Source organism: Anarrhichthys ocellatus, unplaced genomic scaffold (assembly GCF_004355925.1).
Source record: "Anarrhichthys ocellatus isolate YVR2014 unplaced genomic scaffold, GSC_Weel_1.0 scaffold115, whole genome shotgun sequence".
Classification (NCBI taxonomy): domain Eukaryota; kingdom Metazoa; phylum Chordata; class Actinopteri; order Perciformes; family Anarhichadidae; genus Anarrhichthys; species Anarrhichthys ocellatus.
In genome coordinates, this window is record NW_022280145.1 from 376,226 (window position 1) to 402,310 (window position 26,085).

Here is a 26,085-nt window from a genome sequence, read left to right on the forward strand (position 1 = left end):
TTACCAAGTTACCCCGGATCTTATAGTTGTCATAGCTTTGATGCAACAGCTGCAGATGTTGCAGACGGAACCAGGACTCACCGAGGCAGACCTGGGTGTTGCAGGTCTTGCTCTGGCGGCTGAGGCCGCTGCAGGGTGGAGAACTGCAGAGACGGGAGCGGGACTGCTGTCCTCCACCACAGCTGACCGAACACTCGGACCACTGAGACCAGGGGAGCCAGGGGCCCACCGAGTCTGGAAGCAAAAACACACCGAGATGTGACAACAACTCACAAAACAACACATAAAAAAACAAGATTCTTTATAAATGATATCTCATTTTGTATTATAGTCCACACTACTACATAAAGGACTTTGTTGTTCAAAGTTTAAAGAAAGCATCTTTGTTTTAAAGGCTGATGTATGAACTCAGCTCCTCTTTCAGATTTCTGTGAAGCTGAAAGTTGTGTCTCAGTCTAAAAGCTCAAGGTGTGAGCTGCCTTGGCCAGACATGACTACCTGTGCACAGGTGTATGTTGCAGTCTTTCTGCTGTTCAGCGACTCCCAGGCAGCCCCTCCCACTGCTCTGGGGGGACGGGTTATCACACTGGCGTCTCCTGAACTTGACTCCTCCTCCGCAAGAGATTGAACACTCAGTCCAGGACCCCCATTGGCTCCAGCCACCGTCAACATAGCAACCAGGGACCGATTGACACTGCAGGACCCCGGCCTCGCAGGAACTGAGATAAAGTGAGAGAGATGGCAAAAAAACATGAAGACACCTAAAATAAATGATGTATTATGTCGACAGATTTAATTTGATTAAGAATCTAAATGTTACAGAGCTATTCGGTTGTACTGTACCAGTTTCTGCAGTCACTGATGATGCTGTCTCCTGGATTTGCAAACTGCCAATCAGATCCACCGGGCCATACCCATGATGCATTACTGGAATCTAGACCGCTGAATGTCATCACTAGATCAGAGACAAACATCTACTGATTAGACTAATCTCTGCTTCGTCCAACACAGTCAACCACAACAACGTAAACACTTCCAACAGCAACTTTCACACAAACGGATATAACCACCAGCAGAACTGTTGTGGTATTTGCAGCGACACTCCTCCCGGGCCACACACACTCCGTCCTGCAGAACCATGTCACCCGGACAACCGCAGGTCCGTCTGCACCCAGGGGAGTCCACGCACTCCGTGTCACCGTGGAGATCAGAGCAGGAGCGCGGACAGGGCTTCCCACAAGGCCATTCTTCCTGGCCTCCACCGCAGTCTGCAGAGCGCAGGGGGAGTACGGTTTGAAGAGAATCAACACATGGAGGGGGGTGTTACGCTCTAGTATGTTTCCACAGAGTTTGTGGCAAAATAAAAGCAAACTAGAAACAGCATTGACTTTTATTCATTCAACTCAAGGAGGAGACATGAACATGCTGAGGGCTGCCACCTTGTTTCTTGTAAGGCCTCTCTTGCTTTCCATTTTTATCCCGCAACCTCCCTTTAAACATGAGTGCTTTTCAAAATAAAATAAATACACAATTAATTTACGATCCCTAACGCTGCTGACCTGAGCAGACGGTGATGTTGTCATGGCAGCCGCGGCTCTGCCTGCTCTCTCCGAGACAGGGCAGCCCGCCGAACCTGGCGGGAGGACTGTTACATTGCCTGGTGCGGGTGGACGACCCGGCGCACCCGTCGCACTCCGACCACGGTGACCACGGACTCCAGGAACCGTGGACTAGAGGGAGAGAGAGGAAAGGAACACAGAGAGCGATGAACAGAGAGACACAAACTAAGGTTGTGTGATAGTACGTATCGTTATATTCATCAGAAGATGATAAAAAGACAGAGACATGTGACATAAAATGTGAATTTTTCCATCTTCATTTTTGATAAGGACAGGCTGAGGAACCAGTGATACCTGGACAGAAGGTGATGACAGGGCAGGGTTGTCTCTGAATTTGAACTCCGACCCCATTGTGTGTTTCCTGTTCTCCGGGGCAGGCCGCTCCTCCGGCCTTGGGCTCAGGACAGCCACAGCTCCTGTAGCGGGACACCGACTCTGCCCCACAGGTCCTGGAGCACGGAGTCCACTCTGACCAGTCACACCAGCCGCCTGACACTGGAAACACCCAGAAGGATGCAACATCTTCATTTATGGCCTTCCCAAACCCAGACTTTATTTTCCTACACGCATATTATTATTATCATAAGTTCTTATTTTGATTGTGTTCTTGTGTTGGTGAGTTTGACCTTCAGTCAAAGAAAGAAAGCCAGTTTTAAGTGTTGTTTAACACAGTGGTTCTCAACTGGTCTGGCTGCGGGACCCACCATCACCCCTTAATGACAAGCCGCGACCCACTACCCAAATTATTTATATATATATATATATATATATATATATATATATATAATTTGGGTATATCTATATTCAAGAAGTCTAGTAGTAGTAACATCTCTGTGTAGTAAACAACTGCCAAATCAAATAAAGAAAGTACACATCAATTTATATTTTAACAAATATTATTCTAATTTTTCAAATGTAACTGGATGGATTATAAATAATGCATAGAAATACATGAATAAATGTTCTTCTCATTTCAAGTAAAATAACAGCTGGATTAAAGAATAAATTTCGTAACGAAATAAATTTTAGAAAAATTATTTTCACTGAAAGGCCACAATATTATATTTATCTCATCTTCTAAAAAGAGAAATGAGTGTTGGAAGAATTCACCTCTATGAGTCTGTCCAGAGTCTAATGACTCTGGTCTCTCTGGCCGTTTTCTGTTTTGGAAATCGTCCTATGATTTGACTTTCACAAGTCAATAGTCCTGCTCTGCTCTCTGTCCTCGTCTCTCTCCGTGTGTCATGGTGTGTGTACATCTCACTCAAGTCAGGAAACTCTCAGAATACCCATATTTGATTGGCTGAGCTGCATCACGTGATGTGATTCACAACGCATTGGTCGGTGTTTTTCCTGCACGCTGAACAAGTGCCGTAAATGCTGGAATAATTCCGCTGCATAAAAAATGCCCTTCAAAATAAAATCACATTTTTTTTTTTTTTTTTGTCAGTCACAGGCCCACGACCCACTGAAAACGGGTCCGCGACCCACCAGTTGAGAATCACTGGTTTAACATACATACGGAGACTTACAGCTAGTCTTACTCACCTGGACAGGGGTATCTGGTGCAGTTGAGCCTCCCACCCCCACAGGTGCTGAAACAAAGAGGAAACAACAACATAATTATGCTTCTGTCCCTTCTTTCTGGCTGTCTCTCTGTTAAATGTAACTGTGGTGTACATGCATGTGTAGCATGTGCTCCATTATTCTGACCAGTTGTTACATCCATCCGGGGCTTCGGTGGTCTCCCCTGGTTGCAGCCTGTGTCCGGTGCTGAGGTCCATGCAGGGACAGTCTTCTCTCTCTACACAGGCTGTCCCGTTAGCAGACTGGACCTTCCCCCCTGTACAGTAGCACCCAGGCTCACATTGCCACTCGCAGTGCTGAGGGACAGGAAGAAAGTCACCACCAGAGTTCTTAATGTTACAGCAGGAGTATTGGGTGGAAACAGGAGATACTCACAGCCAGGTCGTCACAGGAGCGCGGGCAGGACGGACCACAGCTACTGAACGCTGTGCCTGGCACCTGCGAGCATGGCGCCACTGACAACACACACGTAATGACACACTGCATTGGCTGTTTGGTGAACAAAACTCAAACTGCACATGTGGACCATTCTCTGTGAGCGTACCTGGACAGTGGTCAGTGTTACATAGTAGGAATGCAGTTCCCAGCCCCTCGCAGTAGTTCCCCTCCCCCTCTGGACTGGGACTGTCACACTCTCTCCTCCGGCTTCGAACCCCCCCGCCGCATGACTTGGTACACTCCGTCCAGTTGCTCCACTGGCCCCAGCCCGCGTCACCTGGAAAGAGCCAACACATCATGGTGAAATAATCCTTCATAATAAACAGTAAATAAAGATGAGTGAATGAGTGATGTAAGCCAAATATGAAATGTTACCTGATGGACTTGGGCTTTTATTTATTTATTTCTTGGAATAAACTATAAAAACAGCCATACCTTTTTGCTCCATGCTGTGTGTTTCTTTGTCGATTTGTTTATCGTTATGAATACTACAGCAAGAAATCTCCTGAAAAACGACTCATGCCAGCCAGAACAATGTAGGTTTGCTCACGCTGCTTTCAGATCTTGCGGTCTGACTGCACTAAAAGTTGTCCGAATGCATTCCAGTCCAAATGTGCATACAGGCAACGTGGAAAATGTAAAGCCAATACATTTAAATATGAAATGGAACGTCTGTCAATGCAAATGAACACAAAACAAACTCACGGTCACATGTAGCGGTGATGCAGACTTGGTCCTCTCTGTGAGGGCCCACACACGGCAGGCCACTGCCAGAGCGCTGGGGGCTGGAACAGAACCGGTACCGAGACTGGAGACCCGCTCCACACGACGACGAACACTGACCCCAGGGAGTCCACACTGACCACTGGCCATCAACTGGAGGGAGTGTGAGGTGTGAGTGTGTGTGTGTGTGTGTGTGGGGGGGGGGGAACAGAACAAGAAAGATGAGACGACAGAGAGCAGTAGGAAACATTGCATCTTGTTCTTTTTTTCATGTTATTTTGCATCACTACGGCTTCACTCTCAGTCAGTTAAGACTTACATTAATTGGTTTAGACAGGATTTGCATGAGACATTATTGCCATGCAAACTTTTGTAACTGTAGCAGAAAAATGACCTCGTTAAACAACGATTTGACAAGAATGAAAAAGCACAGAAAAAGATACATTCAATGACTTTTTGCCTACCATTGCAGCTGACTCGAGAGCAGTTTACCAGCCTCCCTGCTTCACATGTGCTGAAATATAAACCCACAGAAGAAAAGATGAATCATTGTCTCATCTCTTATTCATGTGCTGATGAATGGAAGCACATGCTGGTGGAGTCACACTCATTATGGCTCATGGAGCGATTCAAAACAAAGTCAGTTTAACTTGCCAGTTGTTGCAGTCTGTGGGGACAATGTCTCCTGGTTTGTGATGTTCTCCATTCAAGTGACAGCGACAGTCGGACTCTTGCGCACACACACCATCCTGGAGATATGAAGACACCATCAGCAAAATGTCCATGATCACAGTATATACATGGTTTGTGTTTAGCCAGCACCACACCCACCTGTTGGATAGTCCCGTGTGGACACTGGCAGCCCGGCGTGCAGTTCCTGCTGAGGTCCATTGTGAGGTCTGCACACGACACTGCTCCCCTCACACACTGCTTCCACTGCTGGCCTGGAGGACACACCCTGCCGTCTCCTGACACAGCAACACACACAGAGCCCAAGCAGAGACGTCTCAGTGTCATCAAAAAAGAATCTGTGCATAAAATGTGGACACCCGATGTTGTCCAATATAACAACAGCTCCATGATGCACTGGAATAACACGCATGTTGGCTAGCGAGTGTTTCCATCTAAAACAGTTGTCATCAGTCAATCTGGCAATGAATTCAATCTTTAAATACTGGTGTTGACATAAACTATCAGGACGGTCCTTGACCAAAGACATTCTTGGTCGGCTAACACGCATACGATTTTGCTGACTAATGGATTAGTTGCTTGTAGTCAACAGTTCTGTAAAACTGTTTCTCCACAAAGAATCACACAAAAGCACCACTTTAATGTGTACCAGAGATGTGTTCAGAGGTTTCATTCAGCATGAAAAAACATCTTAGTGGATCAAGACTTAAATGAAAGACTGGTCCACTAAGAGGACAGCGCCACAAATTATGCAGAAATGCTGTGTGCCCTCTTTCTTCCTTCCTTTTTTAGCGTTTTTTACATGCTAAAAAGTACACTGTTATCCACACTATATATATAACCAAGTAATTATGAGCTAGGACGCGAAGGGCTGCCTCTAAGGAAGTCAGGTCACTTAACAGACTTATTATAACCGTAACCAGGATCTTTTCCTAAACTTAATCAAGCTTCTGCACTGAAGGTTCACTGGGGCACTCGTGTTGGTAGGAGAACATCACATTTTTTGAGGACATGTTATTCACTGAGTAGGATTTAATGTATTAGAATTAACATTCCTATGACAACATTGAAATACAACGTCAATGAAGTGGCCATGATGTTCTGTAACTCTGTCTGAGCACTTTCAAGACCTTGAGTTGTTTTCCTTACCGGCTTCTTATTGCAAAACCATGATTTAGTGCAATAAATATGTGACAGATGTGGTATAATACATTCTGCGGTCTTCTTGAAAAGTACCATCCATCCATCCATCCATTTTCCACCGTTTATCCGGGGTCGGGTCGCGGTGGCAGCAGGTCAAGCAGGCCGACCCAGACCTCCCTCTCACCGGCAACATGTTCCAGCTCATTCTGGGGGATCCCGAGGCGTTCCCAGGCCAGCTGGGAGATGTAATCTCTCCAGCGTGTTCTGGGTCTTCCCCGGGGTCTCTTCCCAGTTGGACGTGCCTGGAAAACCTCCAGTGGGAGGCGTCCAGGAGGCATCCTAATTAGATGCCTGAACCACCTCAGCTGACTCCTTTCGACGCGAAGGAGTAGCGGCTCGACTCCAAATTGAGAGCTTTGCCTTCCGGCTCAGCTCCCTCTTCACCATGACGGTCCGGTGCAGCGCCTGCTTTACTGCTGCAGCTGCACCGATCCATCTGTCGATCTCCCGCTCCATCTTACCCTCACTCGTGAACAAGACCCCGAGATACTTGAACTCCTTCGCTTGAGGTAGGCACTCCGTCCCCACCTGGAGGGAGCAATCCACCGGTTTCCGGCAGAGCACCATGGCCTCAGATTTGGAGGTGCAAACTCTCATCCCCGCCGCTTCACAGTCGGCTGCAAACCGCCCCAGTGAATGCTGGAGGTCATGATCCGAGGAGGCTAACAGGACCACATCATCTGCAAACAGCAGAGAGGCGATCCCGAGACCCCCGAACCTGACGTTCTCCACCCCCAGGCTGCGCCTAGATATCCTGTCCATGAAAGTCACGAACAGGACCGGAGACAAAGGGCAGCCCTGGCGGAGGCCAACACCCACCGGGAACGTGTCTGACTTATTGCCGAGAATGCGGACACAGCTCTACTGCAGTCGTACAGAGACCGGATCGCCCGTTGTAATGGGTCCGGCACCCCATACTCCCGCAGCACCCCCCACAAGAACCCCCGAGGGACCCGGTCGAAAGCCTTCTCCAAGTCCACAAAGCACATGTAGACTGGTTGGGCAAACTCCCAGAACCCCTCCAGTAGTCTTGCGAGGGTAAAGAGCTGGTCCACTGTTCCACGGCCGGGATGGAATCCGCACTGCTCCTCTTGAATCCAAGGTTCGACAAGCGGTCGGAGCCTCCTTTCCAGCACCCTGGCATAAGCCTTCCCCGGGAGGCTGAGTAGTGTGATACCCCGGTAATTCGAGCACACTCTCCGGTCCCCCTTTTTGAAGATGGGAACCACCAACCCGGTCTGCCATTCCATGGGCACTGATCCCGACCCCCATGCGACATTGAAGAGGCGTGTCAGCCAGGACAGCCCAACTATGTCCAGCGCCTTCAGCATCTCAGGGCGGATCTCATCCACCCCCGGTGCCTTGCCACCAAGGAGCTTTTTGACTACCTCAGCGACCTCTGCCAGGGATATGGGTGAGCCTCCCCCTAGATCTTCAGGCGCTGCCTCCTCTGCAGAGGGCATGTTGGTCGGGTTTAGGAGTTCCTCAAAGTGCTCTTTCCACCGCCCGACGATGTCCTCCGTCCGGGTTAGCAGTTCCCCCCCCCTGCTGAGAACAGCCTGGGGTAAGCCCTGCTTTCCCTTCCTGAGCCGTCGGATGGTTTGCCAGAACCTCCTTGAGGCCAACCGAAAGTCCTTCTCCATGGCCTCCCCGAACTGCTCCCATGCCCGAGTTTTAGCATTCGCGACCACCGCAGCTGCAGCCCTTCTGGCCTGCCGGTCAGCTGCTTCAGGAGACCCCTGGGCCAACCAGGCCTTGAAGGTCTCCTTCTTCAGCTTGGCGGCTTCCCTCACCTCCGGTGTCCACCACCGGGTTCTCGGGTTGCCGCCACGAAAAGTACCCACTTATACAATTCTGACATTAAACATGACAATATTGGTAAAGAGAGATGAAGTCCTGCTCTACCACAGGGCTGCAGGTTACAGGCGCTGAACTGCTGAGCAGTGCCGTGGATTCGGATGGGTCCACGGGTTCGGCTCCTGTAACCTCCTCCACACGTCACAGAGCACTCCGACCACGCCACCCATGGCTCCCGTACACCTTCAGACACATCACAACTCTATTCATTTCCTTTATTCCTTTTTTTTTAAAATCTGTATTTTGATTTGGAATTTTTTGAATGCACACATGAGTTAAATAAAACGAGCAACTCGTCTTTGGATTTTGTATATATTAACATTAGCAACCAAGTGCTTCTCCTCACCAAAGCAGGGTTCAATGCTGCAGGTGTCGATCCCAACTCGGTCTCCTTTGCAGGGACGACCGCCGAAAGCTGGAGGAGGATTGGTTCCCGAACGATAGCGTCTTCTCACACCAACGTCGCATGTTCGACTGCAAGCGCTCCACTGGGTCCAGCTGCTCCAGCCACAGTCCACTGAGGAACACACACACACGCACACACACACACACAGGATGAAAAGGCGGAGAAAGTCAGAGAGAATGGGAGACAAACAAGGTGAGAAGAAAAAACTTAAAGACAGCAATTCCTGTAAAATCCCTCACCAGCGCAGGGAGCTGCTCCGCACTCCATTGCTCCATTAGTGCAGGTACTGTTTGAGACACACAGCCAGACAGTGACAGCCAGAATGATATGTATGTATGTGTATACACACATATATACAGGTGACATTTTGTCTACTTCACAATAAAATAAATCTTGAACACAGGCCGACAGTACCAGTTATTGCAGGCATCCACAGGCAGGGCTGCACCGGCCGGGTACAGCTCCCCCTGCTGGTAACACGGGCACTGTGCCAGGGGCACGCAGCTGCCGTTGAGCAGGTAGAAGCCCAGGGCGCAGTAGCAGCCGTTGTAACAGGCGGTGACACACTGCACCTCTGTGGAGGTCATGTCCAGACACACCCGCGGACACGCGCCGCCTTGAGCCTCGCACTCTGCTGAAGTCATGTGCACCATGCCCTCTGGACACACACCTGCGTGGAGAGGAAATGAGGACTGAATGTCGCACGTGCACACAGGCCTTTATTCAACGAGGTGGATGAAATAACACGAGCAATCAGAAGATAAAAGATAATTCAATAGAAAAATAAGTCACAAACACAGCTCTACTATAGAGTGATACTATTCACACATATTACACCTGAACAGGGGTGGGAGTTGCAGTCTCCTGTCTGTACGTGTGGCCCGGGGCAGCTGCTGCCCCCGTGGGTTGGTGAGGGGGAACTGCAGAATCGATCTCTCGTTTGGACGCCGGAGTCGCACTCTGATGAACACTGAGACCACGATGACCACGCCGACCAAGCGCCATTCACTGGAAATACACACCTAAAAATCAGCTTTTCAGTCTTTCCTCTAACACATCGTCTTTGTGGAGAGACCAGAGAAGTTGTGGTTTCTGCGTGTGTGTCTACATCTGCGATACCTGGACAGTGCACAGTGTTACAAGGCTCCTGCTCCTCGCCGTCTCCATCGCAGGCCGAGTCCGCGTGCGTGTGGTTGAAGGGTGTGAGCGTGTGGTTGCAGCTGCGGAATCGTCGCCTGATTCCAACATCATCTACGTGGTTGAAACACGTCTTACTGCACTCTGACCAGCTGGTCCATTTGCCCCAGACTCCATCAGGCAGCCCTGCACAAGAGGACAAAGTCATTCAGTATGCAAGTGATTTACAAGACTAGCATACTGGCCTGAGACTTGCATTGAAGTATTTGAAGAAAGGTATCACTGCAACTGTTGCTCAGAAAGTAGTTCTTCACACTTAGACTTAGACTACAATGTAAAGTCTACCGTATGTGCTGCTGAAAAAATGAAGAATAAGTACGTTTTGATATATTACATACATTCATTTTAGTGCAAAATGCAGCATTTCAGTCCACAGGATTTAGTTGGATTATAAATCTAATGTTACAAATGAAAACTGTTGGTATACCAGGGAGACAGGAGCCGGGGCAGCGGCGGGCCTCCGAGGAGTCTCCTGGACAGGGCTGGATTCTTCCGGCTCCAGCCGGGTTCACTGGAGACCTGAGGAGACAAAGTCAGGACAGAAAGTCACCTGGTCCAAATGCAATGGGTGGTGCATGTGGGACCAGTAAAAAGCATCGGTCCATAACAAGGACATTATCACATGAAATGCCAATTAAATTACAGTAACAACAGTAAATGATGCAGCAGTGAAAAAATAGCATAAGCAAGATTATACAAACATATGCAAACCGGACACCTAGTTCAGAGTTTGCAAAAGACAGCAAACAGAGGAAATAAAGATTGATTAAGTACAGAATTATTATTATAATCATATCAAAATTCTATATAATCACAGTTCTGTTGTGTAAAGAAGTCTTGTGAAGAGTGGAATTCGGTGGAGAAAAGCCTTTGACAGGGAGTTCCAGAGAGTACGATGCTTCATCTGTTGCAGTGAACAGGCTCACCTGTAGCGCTGCTGGAGCCCCAGACCACAGGTCACGTCACACGGCGACCATGACGACCAGGCTGACCAATGACAGGAGGCCACACAAAGGGAGGTGTCACAGGTTACTTGTCCATCTATGCACACGCTGATGGGGCAAAAGATTGTTATCATTCAGAATTGCTTTCCTCTGAGGCACTGGACTGATGAGGCAGCAGTCCAGTCAACTCGAGTGTAATTTAAAATGGAAAAACTCTTTCTCAGAGAAAACTGCTTTACGACATGAAAAATAAATGTAACATAACCAAAGTTATGAGTCTTTTTTTAGAAAGCAAACATCCTGTTATTTAGCATTTTAGAATACAGTGTGAAAACCAGGCTCGCTTTCAAAGTGGGAAACAGAAACATCAACGCGACTGTGTCTTTCACCATGAGGTGCACTGGTCCCTGCTGACCGTCTGTCCGGGCTGCAGTGTTTGACCGTCCCAGAGACAGACGCACTGGCTGCCATTCACACACCGCCCCTCCTGAAGGTACAGACCATCGGCACAGCGACACCCTGGAGAGGACACGCAAGTCTTCATCAACATTTCAGCCACCAGTGAATGAGCCGCTATCGTTTCAGAGGAAATGTCGGCAATGCTTCAATAGAGCTTTGTGCCTTTGAAAAATGCTTTGCTTTGTAGTCTGAATAATTGAATAGAGAGTAGGGAATTGCCAACCCACTGAATCAAAATCATTTATTATTTAGTCCAACTAGAAACTTCCAGTAAATGATTTAGTGCTTATATTTACTCAATTTAACAAGAGAGCTGTTGGTTATATATGTTTGTCTAAATAACAATGACGATTCACAATTTCTCTTCAGCACATTTGAGGCATATAAAAGAGGCAGTATTATGTCTTGTGTTATGGACACAAGCTTTGTCTCACAAGGTAGGAGACCTTTAACATTGTTTGCATGGCATTTCCTACTCAGAAGCAACATATATAATGTTCTGAATTTAGCCGTACAAACAGAACAGTGTAACACTCTGAATACTCTAACTACATACTCCATGGGCCTCTGGGCCTCACAAACGTACCCAAAGTTACTCTACAGTCTACGTGACGTCACAAAGCAAACACTGACATCGCTCGACACCCCATCACTTCCTGTGTGTCCTACCCGGTATACATGCTGCGGTGCAGTTGCTGGTCATGCTGAGATGTGAGCAGGTAGGAGGACAGGGCTCTACCCTGCCAGCCCGGCAGTCCGCCTCAGTCACCAGCACCATGCTGTTGACGCAGCCTGAACAACCAATCAGGGAGCAGACGTATGTAGAATTAGACGAGACTTTAAACACCAACAACAGAATTTATTGTGTGGCAGAGCCACCTGTCTGCGTGCCAATGTCTTTGGTGCAGGGCTCGCTGTTGCAGCTCTGGCTCTGCAGGGTCATGCCCTCACAGTCCCGCCCACCGTTCTTGGGAGGAGGAGCAGAGCAGGTTCTGTTCCTCCGTTTGACACCACCTCCACACTGAGAGTCACACGCCGACCACTCCGTCCACTCTGACCAGCGACCGCCGACTGCAAGAGGAGACAGGAGAGAATGAGATTGAGACAACTATTAAATCAGAGACCGAGCGCTTATGAAAGATGTGTCCTGTTTGACATCAGGTTCAGAGAACAGACCTGGACACGCTCGAGGGAAACAGGCTCGACTGTCAAACTGAGCTCTACCACAGGTCCCTCCGGGCAGAGCTTCCCTCAGGATGTCCCTCTGCCGGAACAAGGAGCCCAGACCACAGGACACACTGCACACGCTCCACGCTGTCCACTTGGATATGATGCAGTCCACTAGAGAAGAGGAGAGGAAAACAATTCAGCATTTCCCTGTTCTATTCTGTCTTATTACCACTTTTGAGGTGGGCTTGTATTTTACCACAGTCTCTCTCGTCCGATCCGTCCACACAGTCCGTCTGCAGGTCACACCTCCGGTCCAGGTGAACGCACTCCCCACTGTCACAAGAGAACTGCTTGGGGGAGCAGGGGCTGGGCACATGGGGACCTTGTGAAGTCACCGCTGGTCTGGCTGTGGTGCCTGATAACACATTGGTATACAATAACAGAACTTTGTTCAATTCATTTTATTCCAGGAATTACACATTCCTTTATTTCAAAGTATTTTCTTTCATTTCACGTCCTATTTAACATGCGTGTGAAGGCCATCGTGTAACTATGTACCTCCAATATCATCAATATCACCTCTTCTACATTTAAATGTGAGTAAAAGTGAAGTCATTCTATTTCCATTCTAGTCTGCCCCCTGACAGGTTGTCGATGCATACCACAGCCTTCCTCATCTGACCCGTCCAAACAGTCCCGTCTGCCGTCACACACCTGTGCCGAGTCAACACAGCCAAAAGAGCGGCACGCAAACTGGCCCTCCATGCAAAGCACTCTGGGTAGGCCGCCATCGTACAGAGTTGTAGCGGCCCACGGGGCTGTAAGTGAAAGTAAAACAGTGGTTACAGTATATGTTTATTTTGTATAAAGTGTTGTAGGAGAACCAGCAAGGCTGTCTCGCCTTTTGTGGTTTGCAACCCAGGTTTTCCGGAATGGCGGGTTGTGGTGAGATGCAGCCCAGGTTGACCTGTGGTGACCCCTGGGTAGATGGATGGTTTGAAATGATTAAATGTGACTTGCAAACAGACAAAAAAAGGGGGGGGGGACTTTGGTAAGAAGCCAACAACAATGAGCAGAGTAGATTTGATCAACAGCACATTTTACCTGTACTTGAGGTTGTCGTCTTCTGGAGTCCAGTTTGACCTGTGACCCCTGGGGTAGCCACGCCAGGAAGGCCACCCTGGGACCTGGTGGTGTGGAGGCCTGGGGCGCCTGGGACATAAATAAAGACAGACACGGATAAAAGAAAATGGAACACAAGGAAGATCATGAAGAAGCTGTATATATCTTAACTCAATTGTCAAATAAACTGTCAAATGTAAATAGTTTTGAATCACTTAATCATGTAGCAGGACACAAAAGAAGAGAAAGAAATATGTACATGACCGAATATGGCTCAGGCCTCACCACAGTTGATCTCGTCAGAGTGGTCCTTGCAGTCCGCTCGACCGTCACAAAGCACAGAGACGGGGACGCACTCTCCACTGTGCAGGCATGCAAACAGGCCTGGCTCACAGTGCCGTACGGTCACTGTCCCACCACCAGAGGGAGACGTGGTCCCGCTGCTGGGGGTCACCAGCTCATCTGGGAGAGCAGGAGGAAAGGTTGCTTCATTAATAACACGATTGAGAAGTCGACTCACTAGTTCTGTAAAGCAAAGATGAGGTAGTACACAAGAGGAATGATTTCGTTGTGCAGTCTGTTGAATTCCTCACCTCCTCTGCAGCCGAGGATCTCCACACGCAGGTAGAAGGTGTGTCTGAACTCCACAGAGATGATGCGCAGGTAGCGAGCTCTGACCAGCCGACCGAGCCAGCGGGTCACCGGGTTCCTGCCCGCCATCCGCACCTCAAACACCTTCACCACAACCGACAGGGCAATTCCACATGAGCACATCTAATGTCTAGAATAATGCATCAGATTTGTCTTTTTCTCCCCCATTCATATGAGGATCTATGTAAATACAGAAAACATTTGATGCTCAATAAGATACTAAATGTCCACATTAGTACAAATACCTTAGCTGGGCTTCCAGGATTCCCATCCTCAGTATAGTCTGTGAAGAGGCTGCTGTGCAGGGCGAAGGCCAGGCGGTATTTAGTGAGGTAACCCCACATGCGTTCACTGACCTGGGTCACCACCCCTGATACCCATGTGGGCTCCAGGAAGTCCACCTGGAAAAAGGGTTGGGGATCTGCAGGTAAGGGGCTCCATCCAGGCTCCATAACCTGACTGCACAGAGGATGATGTGCTTTGTTATTTCTTTCTGAATTCTTTATATTTTAGACTTTTAAGTACATGCAAAAGAACACGTGGAATGTTCCTGCCAGTGTACACTTAAGGGACGACTACCAATCAAAGATTAGATCGCTCACACGTTAGGGACGATGTTTAGTCGTCCAGCATCAGCAGGGTTGTTCTCGCGGTGCGAGGATGCCGTCAGCTGACCGTATCGAATCCTCCCGTCCTCCAGTCCAAGGGGAGAGGAGCAGATGGCTGCAGAATATGATGTACATTTTAACAGCGTCCAACAGAGCCAGTCTGGCAAACTGAACGCTTCAAACACAACACATTAGAGCAATAGATCTGCAGGAATATTTGAATATGTTTTAGAAGACATTAACAGAGGCTGCTGCTCTCAAAACATGAAAACTGCCTTTAACACTCACCACGATATCCTGGGCCACCATCCTGTGAAAACATCAGACAATAAATGAAGTATATATATTGATATGTGCCGATAGTAACATCTGAAATCTTTGGCTATTTTAATTCGCTCTGCAAGCAGTTCTATTGCTAGATCACAGAGGGGTGGAAAATGAATCCCACAGACAATACATTAATAGTGGAAATGTTATCTGTAGAGTATTTACAAAGCAGTATTAAAAAATGTATCATCTTGACTTGACTTTAAACAAATAAGGCCATTCACGATCACCACATGATTTCTCAGCATCCACAGTGATCCCTGATAGACGTGTCTGTGTTGTATGATGCTGCAGCGTGTTCTTGTAGTTGTATGTATCTATTGTTAATGAATCCAGTTTGACTCATATGCATCATATCTGGTAGAGCCTTTGCTAATCCATTACTCTTTCATTTAGATTACATTAGAAAGAAAAGATGTGTATATAAGGCGTGAAGAAGTTGGAGTGCTGTCTCACCGTTGATGTTACTGCAGGATGAGTGACAGCAGTCTTGGGTGGAGTCCTGAGAGGAGCAGGGCTGGGTGTGTACGGCCTGTAAATAAGCACACAACAATGAAGAGGAGAAAATACCTAGAATCCTTCTTGAATACTGTCAACACCAAGGAAGAGTGAAAGAGGAGCTGGATGAACAGAGATGAGATACAAAAGTAAGGAGCAGAATACAGGAGTGCATTAATAACATGATTTATCAATTATCACAATAACTTCAACGACCATTACCACTAATAATAATGCCCTCTACCTGTCTGACTGGGTGGTGATGTCATGAGAATGGCAGCCGGTTTCGTCCTCTCCTTTTGGACAGTGGGGGATCCCATCACAGCGCAGCCCTGCCTCGATGCAGCCCCCTGGTGGGGGGCAGGAGAACTGACCAGCAGGGCAGCTGAGTGGTATGATGGCTGTAGTGGATGGCTGCGCACCTGCATGAGGGGAATGGTCAGAATTAGTCAAAAGGATTTCTACGCTCAGCTTTGGTGTGTGTGACTTATAAATCCTGTTTAAGGAAAACCTGGAGGAGAGGAGAGCATTTTAGAATCCCATCACATAACACCAGCAGAGCAGCATTGAGCTATGCACTGACCATCTCCACAGCCCATGATCTCAAGTCGAAGGTAGATGCCGTTCTGGAAGTCGTGTGGCAGCAGGCGGACGAACCGAGCCGACACCATCCTGTCCAGCCGGATCTCTGCCACCCCTCGGTCATTATGGTTACCATGAAAAACCTGGAAACAGAATGGCAAAATATGACAAAACAATGGCAAGTATCCTTGGATGTACGGGATGGGAAGTTGCATGGACTTGGGTGTGATGTGTAACCTTGGCTCTGGGCCGGGCGTCCGTAATGAGCTCTTTGTAAGTGTACCACTGTCGGCCATCCTGGCTGAACTGGAGGTAGAAGCTGGACACAAAGGTGCCGAACACACCACCACCCTGGGTTAGCACACCTACAGGAGGGAGAGAAAGCATTCACCTTCTTCTACTGCAGCATAATATTACATGGGAGTTTGTGTTTGGTGAACCAGCATTTCAATCTGAGCTTGTTCTAAGGCAGCTGCGTGCATGTTTACCAGTGACGTTGTATAGTGTCAGCAGGTCCGTCTGGAGGTATGGGCTCTGTGTGCTGCTCGTGTGTCCCTCAGGGCTCCGGTGTGGTAGGTCCTTATACTCATCGGGTTCTGGACTCCAACCCTGCAGATAAACACTTTGCAGATTACACGTCACGTTCGTGTTGCAGCAGCATGAACGATTTATTCTTTTTTTTATATATTTGTAATGTCACGAAATTGTCAACCATTTTGTTGCTTACTCCATTTGGATGTTTCACCAGGATGAACAGTACAGTCAGGCCTTATTGTACAAATCTAGTGTCTTGACATACCTGGAGGTCTCCATGGGGGTCCCACCAATGCAGGCGACCTGCCTCAGGGGGGTGACCAGTCTGCTGTGACGAGGCACTGAAACTGGAGGCTGGGAGAGTCTGAACACCCAGAGGAGACCAACACTCACCTGACCATAGAAGAGGAGGTGAAATTCTATGAAAATTGCAGTGAGTGCAAGTAGATAAACACAGGGATAACAATCATAGATGCTTCAAGACTCAAAAGCCCGACCAGAGAATCTGCATGACTAACTGATCATCAAAAATACACAAACCTCCAGCGGGAAGAGGATAGGTGGGAACCAGAGGTGTAGTGCCCTCTGCTGGCTGGGAGGTCACAGTGATGGGGCTAACTGTCACAAGAATGGTGTCATTTCCTCCTACAGAGGTGTTGAAGAACGGAAAGATTAATGTCGGAGGACATTCACTTTATCAGCGCAATGTGTGCAACAATGAACTGCACCTTATATCTGGAGTGCTGCAATCTTTATATAGATTTCATTCGACTTCTCATCTCATTTACTTCATCTTCAAAAGCTCTGTATGCATCTTTAAGTTCATACAAAATATAAACAAACTACCACATTTACATTTCTATGAAGTTTGACATTTTGACTAAGGTCGTGTTTGATAAAATGCTGGGTCTCATATTTTGAGATTTCTTGAGCGAGTACAGTAAACAGTCTTTTGAACATGTGAGATATGTCTGTGGTCAGAAGAAGAAGAAAGGAGTAAGGGGTCCCCTCTCTGCCCTGAATTAGGAGAACTTGTGGACACGTATATGGATAACAAGCAAAATAAAACACTCCCTCCAGTGGGGCACAAATACAGAAAAACATAATAGTTCCTATCATTTATTGGGAGCAACGTCATCTCTGACCACTCTGACAACATTAGTAACCACGAAGTGCAATTAGTTGGTAGGAAAACGATTGCATTCATCATTAAACAGGAAGTGCAGATAGCAGAACAACAGCTCTGATTTTACCTTGACAGTAGCAGCACCTGTCTCCCTCTCCAGGCACCAGACTTTGGCCCTGCACAAACAAACCAACATTCAACATGTGCCTCTGTCATAGGTGTGGGAGAGCTGCTATGGGACATGACTATGTAGAGGAAAAGCAAAGGGTGCAGAGGAGGCAGAGCTGTCGCCAGATAAGAGATAAGCAACGCAGATACATTTAAGCCCACAGTCACATGCTCAATTAAATGTGCAAATGTTCCACTTTACTGCGTCATATTTCCATAAAACATGGGCACATACTCAAGCAGCAAATACAGTGAGTGCAGATTTTTCAAATGTGTAAATGGTCATGACAAACACACACACACACACACACACACACACAGTTCTACTCGTACCTGAGGACATCCACTGAGAGCGTATGGACAGTAGGGGGAACACTGCACTGTCAGGTTGGGCAGACAGTGACATAACTGGCAGTGGTCTGACCTCCATCTGTCTCCCACAGCATGGGACTGACCCTGGTACTTACACTCATCACACGGGTCTGTCTGACACCTGCACACACACACACACACACACACACACACACACACGCACAGAAATATGGAAAATGCATGCTGAGTCATGGAAGGCATGTGTGTTTGCTCACAAGTGCATGGTGTTAGCCAATAAGACAAAAACTAAGGGAAGCTCACAGTGGTGTAAGACGTAGATGATGGCCAAGGACAGTTTGTCAACTTCAATAGTTTTTGAGGGATCATGACAATATACAGTAAATATTGCAATACTGTCAGTAAGTAAAATGTGCACCAAACTGACAAGAGCTCATGTGGAGAGCATGAAGTATTGTGATTTAAACTGCTCATTTGATTTTGAGAGGTTATGTTCAAGTGCCTTGAGGTGGTAATCGGGGTTATCGGGAGCAGAAGGGTTCAACCTCTGTGGACAACAAATACCCACACCAAACTTAACTCAAAGGTTTGTCTTAATATCTCGTGTACACAGCAAAGCATTTAGGTTAATGTTGGGTGATGGCTCAAGTCCAGAAGGGTGAAGGGGCCTAAGTCTAATTCTTTGGTTAGAATAAATGTCATTACATTTTTAATCCATTAGAAATTCGTTGTGATGGTGGCACTAACAAAGAAGTTGGGTGGGGTCACCAAACACATCAGCAGATTATCCTCTGGGGACCATAAATACCCACAGCAGATTGGAAATTGGGCCATTGCTTTTAAAGAAACCTGCCATGAATACCCAAGAGTAGTAGTGTATCATTGCAGTAGAAACAGTAACAGTAGTGAACAGTCCCATGAGGACAGGGCTACATACCGGCGGGCCTTCCTGTATATTCCTCTGCATGATCTCCCGTCTCCATGCTTGATGGGGTTGTTTGGGCTCCGGAACGACCACTGGACACTCTGAACACCACAGGGCCCCAAACACTCTCCCCACTCAGTCCACGACGACCAGCCACAGTGCACTGCGGTAGAACGATAACCAGCACGTCGACAAGAGTTTACAGCGGATTCAATGAGCCTGTGTGTTTGACGGACTCACCTGAACAGTCCGGGTTAGGCCGGCATCTCTGCGTCCTTCCCCTCTCACAGACACAAATCTCACAGTCCACCTTCATCTGCTGGTCCGGCCAGTAGCGCACGCCTGCCACCTCACACGCACACTCCTCTGGTGACACACACTGTTGCGTATGGCTCATCACCAGGCCCTCCGGACACCAGCAACCTGAAGTCAGAGACAAGTTGATTGTGAGGAAGAAAAAAACAACAACCTGTGAGACAAATGTAAAAATGAATTTGGCAATTTCAAAATGGCAAGAAACAAAAATATATTTTAAATTTCCTTCCGGATTCCTGCTGACTGACCTGAGTAGCAGGGAGCCTTTGGATCACAGGTGGTCCCACTGCTGACGTGGGCACAGGACACTGGGCAGGGAGCACAGCTGAGTCTCACCAGCCCAGTGGGACAGCTGGTGTTGGCACATCCATCGTCGGGACAAGGCTCTGGGCGGGACAGGGAAGAAAAAGAGAGAAGTTTATTTAAAAAATATATTTGAATCCTTCTTGGCGTTCCCATTTTCTTTGCTATTTTGATCAGACATTTTTGTGCAATGGGTCTGGATTGTTTTGATTCATTTTGAAACACCACCATCAGATGAGTTTTGAAGCAACATTTTAAGATTACATCAATTTATATTAAGAGTTCCATTTAATAATGCTTTCTTTATTCAGCAAATTGGACGGCAATGGATTTGATGGAAAAAACAAACATTTCTCTCTCACTTGAACTAGTTGTGAACAATCAACAATGTTGCAACTTTTTGTGGATTTTCAGTAAAAAAATCTTTTAAAGTGAACACTTTCCTTGAGCATTGTACAACAATGAGACATTTCTTGCCATTATGACCAATGATTTTACGCCAACATCACCTTCATTATCATTTCTTTTCAGTGCAACCGTAGTCTACAAACAGCTCTTACCGATCTCCATGGGTAGGCTGGATGGTCCAGGGAGCTGGGAACAGTCCCGGCCTCCGTAGTGAGGGGGGATGCAGCCTCTGTGTCTGACCTGCACGCCACCACAACCGCTGGAGCAGTTGGACCAGATCACCCACGGCAGCCACTCACCGTCCACTGGAGAGGGGAGGAGAGAGCGTCACATTTTAGAGACAAATACTGAACATTTGTGATTTTAAACTATGTATTCAAACTTTGAGGACCTTTATTCTGAAACATGCTTTATTTGTCGTTCATGTCCACCTTCTTACCAGGACAGGTGGTATTGAAGCACTGCTTCCTCTGGGAGTCCTGTCCCCGACAGTGACGCAGTGGATCTCCTGTAGGACAGGCTCTTTGCCGGCTTGTGGAGCCTGTACCACAGGAGGTGCTGCAGGGGCTCCACGGACCCCAGGAGCTCCAACTTCTACAGCCCTGCTCATCAGTGGGGCCTCCAAGTGGTGCTAGTGTGGAGTCTGGGCAGTCTACCACACCATTACACACCTGTAACAGGAATGTAAGTCAGGGGAAGCACATTTTGGCTGCTTTCTTTACGTGGGGAAATGCCTTCCGTCTTACCTTTTCCCAGACATGAATTCCTTAATATTTTATATGATGCATGCTGATGACGGCTAACCAAGGTGACTGTTAATCAAACCGCATCACCACATCAGATTCATGTTTTGTTTATTTTTAAAGGTAATCCTTTTAATTTAAAGAAAAGAATGTAGCGGACGTCCAGCGAGAGTTTATAAACCTGAAATGTGTAAGACACAATCAGGACTAAACCTCTTTCAGGAGCTGCTCTCTCAACCCAAAGGTCACTTAATGGTAGAACCTGGACATACTCGGAGCAGATAGGGCTCTAGATCAGGACGTGGGGTCACGCTTGACACTTGTTAAGGCTCAGTCGACCATGCTTGATGACCCTATCTTGGTGTTTTGTTTCAGCCACATTCCTGAAGACATAAATCCAATTGTAATAAAAAAAACTTAAAGAAGAGTTTATAAAAGTTATGTATCGTTCATTTCATGATAGTCAACTCTTCCTGCGAGATAAACTGGGTGTTTAATTACTCAAGTTGTAACTGAACCTCTCTCAGACCAGCAGAAGGGGGAGGGACCCCCCCCTCCTTTGTGTCTCTGACCCAGGACCCTAATTTGTGCTGTAAAGTTGACATTAATGTTATCCATTAATTCATTATGCATATAGGTACACATGTTTATCTACATAGGTCTGTCTGTGTCATGATAACTATGTCTATGTGGTGTAATTGTTTGACTCTTTAATTGATCAGGTTTTAGATCAACTGCTTGGTACCTTTCTACAGCTGAGATGAAACAAAAAGACTATGTCACTAATTAGTATTAATTGGGTAAAATAAGGTTACATTTAATAGTCAAGATAGTGGTTAAGATGGGAGTGGTTTTGCTCTTCCAGCCATAAACTTCTCCCTCTTCCTCAAGAAGATAAAGCAAGAAGACGTCAGCTCTCCCTCTCTCTTCTACACTTGTTTGACTCTGGACGTGGACGCTGAAGGGTTGTCGAACGACGGATTATTTCATCGTTTATTCATTTATTTCCTCTTTAGTAGTTTAGTTATGTAGTTAGTCAAATACATATTTCATTTATTAAGAACTTGATTTGTGTGTATATGAAATAATAGGTCCCTGTACACCTTGAGAAGAACTCCGTAGCGACCCTGAGATTAAGACTGAATTGAATATCAAATCTTGAAGTTTTCCCTATTTTTCCAAAAGTGGGTGGCGTCCAAAATTGAATCTTCTGTTAAATTCTGTTAGTTAAATAAATGGTGGCTTATGATGTAGGCTGAGGGCCATCATTCTTTTTGTACTAATGTATGGGTTTATAAGTCATAATTGAATTAGTTATAATCGGTACATAGCTTGATATTAATGAATTTATTCAATCTGTTACCAGCAACAATACTACAAGAACATCAATAATATCAATATGCAATAACTCTACAAACTTTCTAAATTATTTAAAACTGCCAAATTATTTCTAAGCCTTGTGTGAGGAGATCCTGTCCATTACACAAGAGCAAGTGGAAGGTAAAACCTCCTCTAACGTCATGGTGCAAAAGATAATTCTATCATTTTTCTTTATTATTCAATTACCCACTACCAATTAAATCCCTAGTGTTTGTGTTTCTGGTAGCGAATATACTCTCAGTGTTAGACGTACCATATTAAAGGGCACACAGGATCCGTCCATACAGGTAAATTCAGGGCAGGTGAGAGTGGTGTTCCTACTGCCAGGGGGTCCTGGTGAGACCGTTTTATCTGGACATAGCAAAATTCCAAAAGTATTATTAAACAAACCAAATATTACAAGATCCATCAACTTTGTGAACAGGGGAGACTGGGATGCACACTTCCTATGACTTCCCTTCCCTTTTATTTGAGCACAACAATGAACATTTTGTCAGGCTTTCTGCAGTCCCTTGCTCCATCTCTTCTCTCCTTGCCTCCATTCTCACACCTCCCTTCTTCTTATCTCATGACAACTCACCACACATCAACTCATCGTCACCCCATGGACAGTCTGGAACACCGTTGCACACTCGCGACATGTTCACACATGTTCCGTTGTTGCATAGGAAGCTGCCTGGGCAAGGTGGTATCCGAGTAGAGCCTATCGCGGACAAACAGAATTATTGTCAAAGACAATGTTTCTGTGGCTTGATGACATCAACTCTGGGGTTTTCTTAACGCTCAAATCCCATAATTATCACATGTTGTATTTACAGGAACTTACCACAGTTGTCGATACTCTCGTCTGAGGCATCCCTGCACTGTGGGATCCCGTCACAGAGCTGCTGGTAGTCCACACACTGGTCCCCGCTGAGACAGGGCACCTGGCCGGGGCCACAGAGGGCGGTGCACTGCTGCTCATCGCTGCCGTCCATACAGTCTGTTTCCCCATCACAACGCCAGGCCTGAGGCACACACTGCCCACCAGTGGCACAGCTGAACTCATAGGACCTACAAGCTGGAGCAACAGGGGTGTAGAAGAGAAACAGTGAATACTGAAAAACAACATCCTCCTGTATCTTTAAATTATGACCGTCATTACCTGAAGTGGGCGTAGTCCGGGTGACGGGTGACGGCGTTGTGACAGCAGTGTAGCAGTTGGTTCTGTTCTCATCCTCTCCACCTCGACAGTCTGCTGTTCCATCACACAACTTAGTGGTGGCGACACACGTACCGTCACTACAGGCAAACTGGCCAGGAGCGCAGGTCACTGCCACACACAGAAAGGATTTGATCACTGATTCAAACCATGCAGGAAGGCTTTGGGCAAACATGTATTTAACTTATAGCTGAGACAAATGAACGCTGTATTAGTATTTGTACCTCTATTTGGACAGACAGCTTCGTCTGTTCCAGAGGGGCAGTCTCTGTGTCCATCACACACTCTGTCTGCAGGGACACACTGGTCCCCAGGGCACTGAAACTCCCCTGGTGCACACACACACCTATAACCAGAAAGAAAACATTAGGATTATGATGACACTGAGTGGTGCAATCCATCAGCAACTGGACGAGTGCTGCTCAGAAACAAAACAAAAAGAAAGTACAGTCTGTTGTGAACAGACGTGGGCTGAAGAGTCATTTTCTCACGTGAAACATTTATTCTGTGGTCTTGGGACTTCTCCTGGTAAAATAAAGCTAAAATAAATGTATAAAATACTCTTGAGGGTCTGTGATATTGGTGGCATTCAGCTGACTGCTGAGGACATAGTCAAGATCTTTTCTTGAGCAAACAAACTCTGCAGAGCATTTTAATGCCGGTCCATTTAACCACTGACGATCCCAAATACCAAAGTTCGGCAGAGCTGAAAACACACCCCCTCTCGTCACTGAGGTCCCCGCAGTCATCATGTCCGTCGCAGCGGTGGAGGTAGAGAATGCAACGTCCTCCGGCACACAGCAACTCCCCCTCATCACACACCACACCGCAGTCTGGACCAAGCAAAGCACAGTTCCTCACATCGTCACAATCACACCGTACAGAAAAGTAATCGTGCAAGTATGCCCACATGTGAAAACACAGAAAACAATACACTCAATTGTTAAAAGAGCGGTGTGCTTCAAGCTAAAAGAGTACCTTGCATGATAACAGCATCTGTCTCAATAGAGTTTTGGAGAAAAGCACCTTTCTTGATAAAGTAATGCTAATGGAGAACTGAGTTTGACAGTTGTAGTTTGTACGCGGTGTATATGCTGGACAGATCACCTTGCTCGTCAGACCCGTCAGCGAAACCACAGTCCAGCCGTCCGTCACACACACGGCTGGCTGCCAGGCACTTTCCGTTGGCACACTGAAACTCCCCCGGTGGGCACAGGGGCATGGGGGTGGCAGGGCCACAGAACTCCTCATCCGATTGGTCAGCACAGTATGGGTGGCCGTCACAACGCAGAGCCGGGTTCAAACATGGTCCGCTGCAGGGGGTGGGGTCAGTTCACTTTACTCACTACTGTACTTGCTTTCTAGTAGCAAAGACTGTGAGTTCAAACAAAACATGTGGCACTGTTTCAACATTTAGCATGTTACTGTAACATTCTAAGCACTTGGTTACGTGATTTCAATCAGCATTCTTCCAGACACACAGTAATAGAACAAACTAAATGTTGGCCTGTTGGTGGCATAAGATGAAACGTTAGTGGCTCGCCATGTCTCTAGGATTCATCCTCTGGAGACCATGAATGAATCTCCATTCCATTTAAAGTGTCCAGATGTTTCAACATTGTTTTAGAGGCTGGCAAACAAACTATGCCATCCTCAGAGCCACTCCTTTCTTTGGGTGTCTCTGTTCACCGATAAAGGCTTGATCTTAATCCCTTAATTAATAACCTTCCTAATCTCCACACATATAAACTGTGCTGGTTGATAAACTAAAGAGATTTTGGATTCACCTTGGCGTGCCGGTACAGCGGAATTGGTCCGGGGTGCAGGTGGAAGGGCAGATCTCATCCGAACCATCGCCACAGTCGTCCTGGTTGTCACACACCCACTGGGAGGGGATGCAGCGCCCCCCAGCACAGGTGTACTCTGATTCCAGACAGTGAGGGGGGGCAGGAAGGCATGCCACCCCGTCACACTGCCACACGCCATCCTCACAGGAACTGGACACACAAAAGGCAAAGAAAAACCCCTCTAACTTCAATTTTGATTATTATAGGGATAAAAGAGTGGAATATACTTTTGTGAGCATTTAGATGTACTGACCAGTTCTGGCAGTGTTGAGTGATGGTAGTTCCAGGTGGAAACATGGAGCCCTCCCACTCACATGGACACCGAATGGGAACTACACAGCTGTCCCCTGTAGAGCAGAAAACACACTGACAATTCTGCTACTCTTAACGCTTAGCCAAGTTTGTCCTGATGGTGGCACAAGGCCAAAGAACATGGGCTCATTCAAATTCAAGCCTGTCTTCTTGGGCCATCCTGTTTGGATATTTCACATTTTGTCCTGAGAGTAGGATGGCAGCAAAGTTCATGATGTATCCAAAACAGACAGGGTTCATATACTAGGAAGCATGAAAGTTCTCTGCAAATTCTGAAAAATCTGGCCTGTTGGTGGTACTGGAGAAAATAGAGTCAAAATTCCTCTAATGGTAGCTGAGTGAAAGATCAGCTGGTCACTAAAGCATGACTCTGGAGTCTGAGAATATCCACATCAATCTGATCATCACTAGC

At 47.0% G+C, this 26,085-nt stretch overlaps 1 protein-coding gene across 5 annotated transcripts in view; it reads right to left on the minus strand.

Moving 5' to 3' along the window:
- sspo (SCO-spondin) overlaps positions 1-26,085 on the minus strand; it is a 75,018-nt gene that overhangs the window by 31,287 nt on the left and 17,646 nt on the right. For 3 of the 5 annotated variants that reach the window (XR_004213845.1, XM_031876769.1, XM_031876767.1), the window contains exons 27-84: positions 25,615-25,708; positions 25,302-25,511; positions 24,622-24,827; positions 24,233-24,347; positions 23,739-23,860; positions 23,458-23,625; positions 23,140-23,373; positions 22,894-23,016; positions 22,567-22,664; positions 20,630-20,861; positions 20,343-20,495; positions 19,728-19,865; positions 19,405-19,587; positions 19,177-19,327; positions 18,243-18,402; positions 17,869-17,917; positions 17,156-17,260; positions 16,881-17,008; positions 16,570-16,690; positions 16,319-16,446; positions 16,083-16,224; positions 15,744-15,921; positions 15,458-15,533; positions 14,963-14,984; positions 14,669-14,789; positions 14,312-14,525; positions 14,009-14,150; positions 13,701-13,877; positions 13,398-13,505; positions 13,195-13,272; positions 12,956-13,111; positions 12,550-12,708; positions 12,300-12,464; positions 12,003-12,194; positions 11,793-11,915; positions 11,054-11,183; positions 10,647-10,772; positions 10,148-10,239; positions 9,643-9,846; positions 9,361-9,531; positions 8,938-9,193; positions 8,763-8,809; positions 8,464-8,634; positions 8,166-8,300; positions 5,199-5,335; positions 5,022-5,116; positions 4,832-4,881; positions 4,350-4,520; positions 3,751-3,921; positions 3,582-3,661; positions 3,333-3,502; positions 3,168-3,214; positions 1,914-2,114; positions 1,560-1,730; positions 1,071-1,268; positions 844-955; positions 499-719; positions 82-234 (exon numbers count right to left, since the gene is read on the minus strand). Coding sequence is in view for 4 of the 5 variants with exons in the window: in XM_031876769.1 (XP_031732629.1) it covers positions 82-234; positions 499-719; positions 844-955; positions 1,071-1,268; positions 1,560-1,730; positions 1,914-2,114; positions 3,168-3,214; positions 3,333-3,502; positions 3,582-3,661; positions 3,751-3,921; positions 4,350-4,520; positions 4,832-4,881; positions 5,022-5,116; positions 5,199-5,335; positions 8,166-8,300; positions 8,464-8,634; positions 8,763-8,809; positions 8,938-9,193; positions 9,361-9,531; positions 9,643-9,846; positions 10,148-10,239; positions 10,647-10,772; positions 11,054-11,183; positions 11,793-11,915; positions 12,003-12,194; positions 12,300-12,464; positions 12,550-12,708; positions 12,956-13,111; positions 13,195-13,272; positions 13,398-13,505; positions 13,701-13,877; positions 14,009-14,150; positions 14,312-14,525; positions 14,669-14,789; positions 14,963-14,984; positions 15,458-15,533; positions 15,744-15,921; positions 16,083-16,224; positions 16,319-16,446; positions 16,570-16,690; positions 16,881-17,008; positions 17,156-17,260; positions 17,869-17,917; positions 18,243-18,402; positions 19,177-19,327; positions 19,405-19,587; positions 19,728-19,865; positions 20,343-20,495; positions 20,630-20,861; positions 22,567-22,664; positions 22,894-23,016; positions 23,140-23,373; positions 23,458-23,625; positions 23,739-23,860; positions 24,233-24,347; positions 24,622-24,827; positions 25,302-25,511; positions 25,615-25,708 (8,280 nt within the window). In the remaining variant the exon portion in view is untranslated. The remainder of the gene's footprint in view (positions 1-81; positions 235-498; positions 720-843; positions 956-1,070; positions 1,269-1,559; positions 1,731-1,913; positions 2,115-3,167; positions 3,215-3,332; positions 3,503-3,581; positions 3,662-3,750; positions 3,922-4,349; positions 4,521-4,831; positions 4,882-5,021; positions 5,117-5,198; positions 5,336-8,165; positions 8,301-8,463; positions 8,635-8,762; positions 8,810-8,937; positions 9,194-9,360; positions 9,532-9,642; positions 9,847-10,147; positions 10,240-10,646; positions 10,773-11,053; positions 11,184-11,792; positions 11,916-12,002; positions 12,195-12,299; positions 12,465-12,549; positions 12,709-12,955; positions 13,112-13,194; positions 13,273-13,397; positions 13,506-13,700; positions 13,878-14,008; positions 14,151-14,311; positions 14,526-14,668; positions 14,790-14,962; positions 14,985-15,457; positions 15,534-15,743; positions 15,922-16,082; positions 16,225-16,318; positions 16,447-16,569; positions 16,691-16,880; positions 17,009-17,155; positions 17,261-17,868; positions 17,918-18,242; positions 18,403-19,176; positions 19,328-19,404; positions 19,588-19,727; positions 19,866-20,342; positions 20,496-20,629; positions 20,862-22,566; positions 22,665-22,893; positions 23,017-23,139; positions 23,374-23,457; positions 23,626-23,738; positions 23,861-24,232; positions 24,348-24,621; positions 24,828-25,301; positions 25,512-25,614; positions 25,709-26,085) is intronic. The other 2 variants (XM_031876768.1, XM_031876770.1) reach the window with 2 other exon arrangements.